General features: G+C 45.2%; 2 protein-coding genes across 4 annotated transcripts in view; one reads left to right on the forward strand and one right to left on the reverse strand.

The window, feature by feature from the left end:
* Ankzf1 (ankyrin repeat and zinc finger peptidyl tRNA hydrolase 1) overlaps nucleotides 1–6,462 on the forward strand; it is a 7,456-nt gene extending 994 nt beyond the window's left edge. Inside the window, exons 2-13 of the mRNA XM_008825756.3 lie at nucleotides 1,458–1,564; nucleotides 1,790–1,892; nucleotides 2,181–2,374; nucleotides 2,744–2,856; nucleotides 2,950–3,097; nucleotides 3,353–3,581; nucleotides 3,726–3,878; nucleotides 4,644–5,118; nucleotides 5,268–5,379; nucleotides 5,501–5,668; nucleotides 5,799–5,884; nucleotides 6,130–6,462. Of these exons, the coding sequence (XP_008823978.1) occupies nucleotides 1,458–1,564; nucleotides 1,790–1,892; nucleotides 2,181–2,374; nucleotides 2,744–2,856; nucleotides 2,950–3,097; nucleotides 3,353–3,581; nucleotides 3,726–3,878; nucleotides 4,644–5,118; nucleotides 5,268–5,379; nucleotides 5,501–5,668; nucleotides 5,799–5,884; nucleotides 6,130–6,253 (2,012 nt within the window). The 3' untranslated portion in view covers nucleotides 6,254–6,462. The remainder of the gene's footprint in view (nucleotides 1–1,457; nucleotides 1,565–1,789; nucleotides 1,893–2,180; nucleotides 2,375–2,743; nucleotides 2,857–2,949; nucleotides 3,098–3,352; nucleotides 3,582–3,725; nucleotides 3,879–4,643; nucleotides 5,119–5,267; nucleotides 5,380–5,500; nucleotides 5,669–5,798; nucleotides 5,885–6,129) is intronic.
* Glb1l (galactosidase beta 1 like) overlaps nucleotides 6,386–8,933 on the reverse strand; it is a 12,118-nt gene continuing 9,570 nt past the window's right edge. For 2 of the 3 annotated variants that reach the window (XM_008825755.3, XM_017796288.2), the window contains exons 11-17: nucleotides 8,705–8,823; nucleotides 8,404–8,478; nucleotides 8,204–8,293; nucleotides 7,955–8,068; nucleotides 7,387–7,518; nucleotides 6,969–7,184; nucleotides 6,388–6,813 (exon numbers count right to left, since the gene is read on the reverse strand). In XM_008825755.3, the coding sequence (XP_008823977.1) occupies nucleotides 6,547–6,813; nucleotides 6,969–7,184; nucleotides 7,387–7,518; nucleotides 7,955–8,068; nucleotides 8,204–8,293; nucleotides 8,404–8,478; nucleotides 8,705–8,823 (1,013 nt within the window). In that variant the 3' untranslated portion in view covers nucleotides 6,388–6,546. Of the gene's footprint in view, nucleotides 6,814–6,968; nucleotides 7,185–7,386; nucleotides 7,519–7,954; nucleotides 8,069–8,203; nucleotides 8,294–8,403; nucleotides 8,479–8,704; nucleotides 8,824–8,933 lie in introns of all 3 variants that reach the window. The other variant, XM_017796289.2, reaches the window with a different exon arrangement.

Here is an 8,933-nt window from a genome sequence, read left to right on the forward strand (position 1 = left end):
CCCCAGCTGTCCTGGAACTCACTATGTAGAGCAGGCTGGCCTTGAACTCACAGAGATCCGCCTGCCTCTGCCTCCCAAGTGCTGGGACTATAGGCGTGCACCACCACACCCGGCTCTATTTATTTTTATTTTATGTGTACAAGTATAATGCCCACGTGTGTCGTGCAATGCCGGAGGAGAACAAGAGGTTGTAGATTCCCTGGAACTAGAGTCAGAGACGGTTGTTAACAGCCCTGCAGGTGCTGGGATTTGAACCTGAGTCTTAGGCAAGAGCAACCAGTGCTCTTAACTCCTGAGCCATCTTTCCAGCCCCTTTTTTGAGACAGGGTCTCCCTGTAGCCCCACCTGGCCTGAAACTCACAAAATTTGCCTGCTTTTGCCTCCCAAATGCTGGGATTAATGGTGTGCACCACCACTCCTGGTTTAGAAGGTGGTTTTATGTAGCTAAAATTTAATCTGGGAGTGGTGACACACACCTGTAATCCCAGCACTTGAGAGATGAGGCAGGAGAATTGGGAGTTTCAGGGCTATCCAGAATTATGTGAGACCTTGTGTCAAAAAAAACAAAAACAAAAACAAAACGGGCTGGAGAAATGGCTCAGTGATTAAAAGCACCGAGTGCTCTTGCAGAACACCTGGGTTCAAGTCCCAGCACCCACATAGTGGCTAACAACCATCCCTAACTCCAGTTCCAGGGGATGTGATACTGGGTACTGTACATAAAATAAGTCTTTTTTTTTTTTAAAAAAAATTTTTTTAAATGCTAGGCAATGTAGATCGGTAGTAAAATACTTGCATGGCATGCACAAGACCCTGGGTTCCATCTCCAGCACTGCAAAAGTATTAAGGCTTACTGGGAAGGAAGCTGAAGTCCAGTGAAGTGGTATGCGATTCTCCTCAGAGAGGTCACTGTAAACATCTATAAGGTCACTAGTGGGAGCAAGGAGAAAAGGGTTGCCAGTTATCCATATCAGTGAAGTTTGATGGAAAGAAATAGAGGATTTAGAAAACATTGATTAAGTAAACATTTTCCTGGCTGATAGAAAAAAAGTTCAGTTTTGATCATTTTCCTTGCTAGAAGTTTCTTCAGGTATATTAGGTAGCACTTAATAAACTGAAATGAAAATAGGACTAGGTTGCAACTCAGTGGTACAGCACTTAGCATGTATGAGGACTTAAGTTAAATCCCCAGCACCAAAAGAAAAAGAAAAAAAATATTTTCTACAGGATTTCACGAAACAATCCATTTAGTTAACTGAAATGCAGTATTTATGTTAATGTTACATGAATCTTTTTGGAAGCATATTTATTGTACAAAATGATTGCTACAACATTTATTTCATGATTACTAGATTGTAAATTCTTTGACAGCAAGATCATGCCATCTCCTATATTCTCCTTTGTGGACATTCAGTATAAGTCCAGGTACCCTGAATTAAATATCCCTTTCTGTTCAGGAGAGAGAGCAAGCCCAAAGAGAAAAGCATTCCAACATCCTGTGGATATTTCAGAGAAATTATTTTGTTCAGCTTGTGACCAGAGCTTCCAGAACCACCAGGAACAGGTAAAAGCCGAGGGTATAGAGCTAGATGTTAGAAGCAAATGTGTAATGGTGGTTGGGAAGAGGTAGACATTGGATTTGCCTGAAGTTAATAAAGATCCACTCTTTGTCTAATGCACTTAGTGTTACCAGGACATACTTCCTGGAGTTCTGTGAATAGTTTTGGCTGCTATATAAGGCTAAGCTGGAATAATTTTCACTTTCTACCCCCCTTTGCTTTGTACCCAGAGAGAACATTATAAACTTGATTGGCATCGCTTTAACCTAAAACAGCATCTCAAGAACAAGCCTCTCCTGTCTGCTGCAGACTTTGAAAAGCAGAGCTCCACAGGTAATACCTGGTGGAAGGCCTATATGGGAGCAGGAGATAGGGTGGACAGAGGCCCCACAAGGTTTGAAGAAAGGGCAAGCCAAGTGTGTGGCATATTCCTTTAATCATAGCACTCAGGAGGCAGGGGCAGGTGGATCTCTGTGAGATTGAGGCCAGCCTGGTCTGCATAGGGAGTTCCAGGACAGCTGGGACTTAGAGGGAGACTTTGTTTCAGAAAAAAATAAAAACAAAACAATGAAAAGGTCACAGGTGGAGTGCCAAACTTTTGTGTCCCATATTTGTCTTCAGGAGATCTTTCCAGCATCTCAGGATCAGAAGACTCAGACTCAACTAGTGAAGAGGAATTGCCAGTATCAGATGAGGAGAGGCCTGAATTTCAGAAGCCTAACCGACCACGAGGATTCTACCCTCATCGGGCCCTTTTCCAAAATGCCCAGGGCCAGTTTCTTTATGCCTATCGCTGTGTCCTAGGCCCTCGCCAGGCAAGTAACAACACAGATTGTGTGATCAATCTCAACTTTTTGTACACACTCAGCCAGTCCATGTGTTACTTCTTCCTCCTTCCTTTTGGGTAAGGGTATCACACTTGACAGCATAACTTGGATTCAAACTGGCCTGAATCTTGAAAGGGTCAAGTGTAATAGAATTAAGTTTTAAATTATGATTCTGCCATTCAGTCTTCTACCACTACCACTCCAAGCCTCAAATTATTTCCATCTTTGTGAAGTGGAAACGAGGCTCCAGTTGCTGTAATGAGTGAGATAACGTATGTGAGGCACTTAGCACAAGCACTTGATTTCTTGTTCAGTGAATACAGCAGGTAGAATGTTTCTCTTGCATCTGTCATCTAGGTTCCCCCAGAAAAGTCAGAATTGCTGCTCCGGAACCTGCAAAGTGGAGGTCCCAGATACTGCATTGTGCTCATGGCTTCAGCAGGGCACTTTGCTGGTGCCATTTTTCAAGGGTGAGAGGGTGCTATATGGGGTAAAGATGGAATGGATCCTGTTAGCTTGGGAGCACCAGGTGGTCTCCAGTACTGAGTCTGTACCATCTACAGAAGAGAAGTGGTGACACACAAGACCTTTCACCGTTACACCGTGCGGGCCAAACGGGGCACAGCTCAGGGGCTTCATGATGCCCAGGGTAGAGCATCACGCTCTGCTGGAGCCAGCTTGAGGCGTTACAATGAAGCCATGTTACATAAGGTGAGTTAAGCCTCCCAGATCTGGTTGTCCTTTGATCACTCAGTTCAATTCATTAAAGTTATAGTAGAGAGGTTTTAGATTGCCATATCTTTCCAGTTTTCTGAATAGACAGAGTAAATAGGGATCTCCAGAAGCATGCCCTCATTCTTTCTTCCTATCTCCCACTCCCTGCACAGGACCAGAGGGCCATGTTTTTGTTCGGAGGGTTTTAAAAATACCAAATGAAGATATGCTGAATGGAGTTACTCTCTTTAGGACATTCGTGACCTGCTGGCAGGGCCAACATGGGCTAAAGTGCTGGGGGAAGCAGAAACAATACTGCTACGTGCCCCCGGATCTAGTCGGTCTTTGTTCTTTGGAGGCCGGAAAGCACCTCTGCAAAGGGATGATTCCAGGCTTTGGGATATCCCCCTAGCCACCCGCAGACCCACCTTTGGAGAGCTTCAGCGTGTACTTCATAAGCTGACCACCCTGCATATCTATGGTGAGCTTCTGGTCCTAATACCCAGGACCTGTGTATCCATAGGGTTTTCTAACCCTTGGACTGTAGTCCAGTTACATTTTGGAGAGAAACCTGGGCTGGCTTCTCCTCACCTATGTTTGAGAAAGCTCTTTTGTTTCATGACAGATGAAGACCCTCGGGAAATTGTCAGATTTCATTCACCTCAAACACAGAAGGCAGTAAGAGTGGAGAGGAAAAAGTCCACTGAGAAAGAGAGAACAAAGGTCCTTAGTGAAGGAAATGAGGCACTGGGGCAGGATGAAGAATCACTCAAACAAGGTTTGAGCACCATCTGGCAATTGTCCAATATATCTATCTGGGTGTCTATCCTAAAAATGGAGTGGCATCTTCCAGTTGATAGGTGGTCCCTTGTACCATACCCACATCTCCACCATCATGTTTATAAAATGAAGTGTTTTATTAATCAAACATTTTTTCTTTTGTTTTGAGACAAAGTCTCACTCTAGCCCATGCTGGACAGAACTGTGTAGCCCAGGCTGGCCTTGAAATCATGGCAATGTTCCTGCCTCAGCCTCCCAAAGGCTGGGTTTACAGGCATGAGCCACCACACCCAGCTGGGTTTGTTTTTTTTTTTTTGTTTTTTTTTTTGAGACAGAGTCTTAATGTCTAGCCCACGCCGAACTGGAGCTCCCTCTAACCCAGGCTGGTCTCCAATTCACTGTAGATTACACTGAGATTACAGGCATACACTACCACACATGTCAACTGAGATATATTTAATGACCTATTATCCTGTTATCTTTTTTGTTCATGGATATCTTCCTGGTACTTAGAGAATTCTTAGCATAGAGGGAATATGTTGCTTGAGTCTCATTGGATGCTGTGATGTGAGCTAAGGGTTGCTTTCTTCTACTCTGTACCATCCTAATGCTGTTCATTGGGAGTTCCAGGGACAAAATAAAAATGCTTCATTTCAGGATGATCTGGATTATCTTTTTATAAATGTAAGTGCATCTGAAGCCCATATCCTTCCACCCTCTGCTTATTCATTAATTGGGTCTATCATCACGTTTTTTTTCCTAGGTTCAGAGTCGCAGGGAGAAAATGGCTCCCAGGTAGAGTTGGAGCTAGTAGAGTTGACATTGGGGACCTTAGATCTTCGTGAATTTGAGGTATTGCCCAAGCGGAGGAGGAGGAAAAAAAAGGAGAGAAGTCAAGACCAGCATGCTGGGGCACATAGGACTTTTCTTCAGCAGCCTCAAGACGATGAACCATTCTCACAGTCAGCCCAGGCAGTTGCAATGGGCACTTTGGTTGATGAGGCCAAAGCCCTTGATCAGCCAGAGCTCTGGGATGTTCTTCTAGCTGCTTGCCGAGCTGGGGAAGTTGAGGTGCTAAAGCTCCAGCTAACTGCTGGGCCTGTAGACCCTGTAGTTATGTCCCTACTCAATGCCCCCCTGGGCTCTGGTGGCTTTACTCTCCTGCATGCAGCAGCCGCAGCTGGAAGAGGTACAATAGTTCGTCTGCTGTTGGAGGCAGGTGCTGACCCCACTGTACAGTAAGTATCTGCATCCTGAGCCAGTTTGGGTATGTAGAGGATAATCTGGTGTTGGCATTGGCTACTTGACATTGTTTCCTTAGTTTGGTTGGGTGATGGCAGGAAAGGCAGGAGGGAAATTGAGCCCAGTTTTTGGTTTTTACCCCTAGGGACTCTAGAGCTCGGCCACCTTATACTGTAGCAGCTGACAAATCAACACGTAATGAATTCCGAAGGTTCATGGAGAAGAATCTTGATGCCTATGATTACAAGAAGGCTCAGGTGAGCTGGAAAAGGAGCTGTAGTGTGGGAGGGCATCATAGATCCTCACTAGGTCTTTTCTACTCGCAGTTTACAAAGGATATAGTTCGTAGGAGACTTAATATCCTTGGAAATCCTCTAGGTACCAGGGCCACTGACTCAAGAAATGGAAGCCCGGCAGGCTAGAAGGAAAAAGGAGCAGAAGGCAGCTCGGCGGCAACAGGAACAACAGCAGCGGAAACAGAGGGAGCAAGAGGAACAGGAGCAAGAAGAGCAACGGCGATTTGCTGCTCTCAGCGACCGAGAGAAGGTGAGGCCATAGACTCTTGCATAGCAAGGCTTCCTTAAGAGCCTTCATCCCCTCCCCAGTGCAGCTGTCACTTCTTGAGTATGTTATTCACCACTGGAAACTTGCCTTAAACACCTTTTCTGTGTCTTAGAGAGCTCTGGCTGCAGAGCGCCGACTAGCTGCCCAGTTGGGAGTCCCTAGCCCTCCAATTCCTGAATCTACAGTTGTCAATGCTGGGTATGGGACCATGGGATGGGTGAAGGGATGGACTCCTGTGTTGTAGGAGAAGGGGAATTAATTTGGGGGAAGGGGAATGAATGCTGTGTTGTAGGAGAAGGGGAATTAATTTGGGGGAAGGGGAATGAATGCCTACAAGATGTTCAGAAGGGAAGCTGAGGGGATTGGAGATACCCTGGGATCTTTAAGGGCTGAGGAAAGCTTAGATTGGAAAGTTTGTCCAGTCATTTTTTCCTTTTGTTCAGACGCTGCTGGAGTTGTGGAGCGTCCTTCCAAGGCCTCATCCCCTTTCACTACTTCGACTTCTCTTTCTGCTCCACACGTTGCCTCCGAGATCATCGCTGTCAGGCAGGGAAGCCTTCTTCCTGATTTATTATAGCCACCTGGGGCCAACTCTAGGCCTCAGAGGACACACATAACTATAGCTTCCTCCTCATGAAGCTCAAGATTATTTGGAAGATCAGGGTGAAGGACACTCAGGCAAAGACAGGGCCACAGAGGTATGTGGAGCTGGTACTGTCTTTGGAACTTTAATCACAATAAAGTTTGGCAAGAAAACTGTACTTGTACTTAACATTCAGAGGGATTGTAGCCTTTGATTATTTATGGTCCCTGTGGCCAGCACCAGAGGATCCTGCCCTATATCCCAGGTTTAAGGGTCTTCAGTGCCCACTTAACTCCATTGGTTCATACGTATTTTGTGCTTCTGAGAGAAAATAGGTATACCCCCCATGCATAGTGCTGTTGAAGATAGGCTTATCCAAAAATTGGATTTTGGGCTCATGAGGCACATTTTCTAGCTCCAGCAATGTGATTTTGTTCATGGCTCCCCTAGGAAACAGCAGGAGTCTTGGCACGTATAGGGTCTGTTGTGGCCCCCGCTTTGTCCAGTACCGGCCCAAGTTAAACCCATTGATCCATACTTGGCCCTGGGGGAAGGGATGGAGTGGAAAAAGAAATGGTCAGCTCTCCAGTGGGTAGAATTATCTCTTTCCAGGTTTCTAATCAGATGAATAATTTATTCCCATTTCATTTATTTTTTTTTAAAATCACCCCATCCCCCAACTATCACTATTAGCAATACCTTGTTCCATCCAGGTAAATAGAGAAATGTGTCCCCAATTGAGCCTAAAAGTGGAAATGATGTGGAGTAGAAGGCAGGGCCAGAGGAAGCTTGAGACTGTGATCTTTTCTGCAGCTGGAGGGGAAACCACCACCTAACAAGCTTATCAACTTTCAGAGGGAACATCATCCACTCGGTAAGGATTGTTTGCCCCAGAATTGGTGGCTCTAACAGGCCCTGTGGAGAAGCATATGCAAAGTCATCATTCACTGAGTTAAAGGCCCACACTATAATTGAGCTTTAGAGTATAACTGTGGCCATGCCTGTACCCTCATAAGCCACTATTTCTCTGCCTAACTCCTAAGGACAGGGTCCTTCCATTTAGGCCCCCATTCTTCCAAGATGGTCAGTAAGGGAAGAATAGGCAAAATCAGCTTACCTTGAAGTCACTGTGGTTAGACCCAAAACTGAGCCTCCCCATATTCTCAAGCAAGATATCCAGCTTGGCCCCTATTTTCCCAGTCAAAAGTAAATGGTGTTTCATATTTCGTTCCAGAATACCCTTGAATACCTGTGGGTAAGAGATAGGCTTTGTGAAAGGAAGGGCTCAGCAGTTAGCTCTTGGCCGCTATGTAGAGAGTCACATTAGACCACTTATTTGGAGGGCAAAGAGAATGTAGCCACCTGTCAGCCATCTACCATCCTTCCAAAACTGCTTTTTTGAGACAGTCTCTATGTAGCTCAAGCTGCCTTGAACTCACTATATACCCCAGGCTTGTGATTCTCCTGCTTCAGCCTGCTGAGTGCTGGGAATGTGCCCCACCATGCCTCTAACTGGAACTCCTTTATCCTTAATCACACTCTTCTGTCATCTCAGTTTATAATCCTGAATCCTCTATAGATGTGGGAGACAGGAAGGGATGGAGATGGGGGAAACTTTAAAGCTATAGGCTACTGGGGAAGGGAGGAAATTGGGATTATAAATTAGTCAAGAGTTAGGTTCTTACCCCATCAATCATCACATAGGCTCGGTCATGAACTCCATTATTTGGCACCCAGAATCTTGTTGGTTCAAAAACAGTGTAAGTCAGATAAGTTCGGTATAACATAAAGCCATGGGCCTACGTATGACAGAATGAGCGCTTTCAGACAAACTGGGAGAAAAGGGCACTGTGGGAAAGACTAGTAGCTAGAGGAACTTCTGACTGTAGCCTTTGAAGTCTATCATTCCCATAGCTATGAGTTTTATGCTGTACCTGCTTCATTGCCTCAAAGGTCAATGGCAGAACTGAATGGATGGGGCCATGTGGGCAGAGAAAGTCTAGGAAAGCCAACAAATTCCCATCCTGTAAGAACAAGGGGCAATAATCAGGGTATAGGTAAGTTTCTGGGTTGGTCAAGGTAGGCAATTTAGAAAACGGTGATGTAAAATCAGAAAAGATAGGGAGGAACTTACCAGGTTCAGAGTCAAAGGTCCAAGCTTTATCTTGGGGCTGGGGGGAGGTAAAGGTCCCAACGGAATTTCCTGGAACTAAGCCCAAATTCTCTGAGTAGCCATAGGAAAACTCTCAAAACAGCCTAAAGCCCTAAAAGAAGGTTCTTAACCTGGAGCCCAGGGATGAGCTTCAGGGGGCCATGAAGACCCTATAATTTTGAATACATGTGTAAGTTCTCCAGATAGTCCCATTTGAGTGGAATTTTTCCATAGGATTCTCAATTTACAAAGACACCCTTCTCCCAACTTAATAAAAAGGCACCTTGCTGATGACATTTCGAATAGCAAAAAGCTTAGGAGTGGGGTCCCCTGCTTCAGATATGGGTGCATCGTAGTCGTAGCTGGTGGTAATTGGAAGGAAGCGTCCCTTCTCATCAGCACCTGGGTTAAAGTAGTTTAATTAATTCTTTTTTTTTTTTTTTTTTTTGTTTTTTTGGACAGGGTCTCCCTGTAGCCCCAGCTGTCCTAGAACTCACTATGTAGACCAGGCT

This window comes from Nannospalax galili, unplaced genomic scaffold (assembly GCF_000622305.1).
Source record: "Nannospalax galili isolate Female #2095 unplaced genomic scaffold, S.galili_v1.0 scaffold127, whole genome shotgun sequence".
NCBI lineage: Eukaryota > Metazoa > Chordata > Mammalia > Rodentia > Spalacidae > Nannospalax > Nannospalax galili.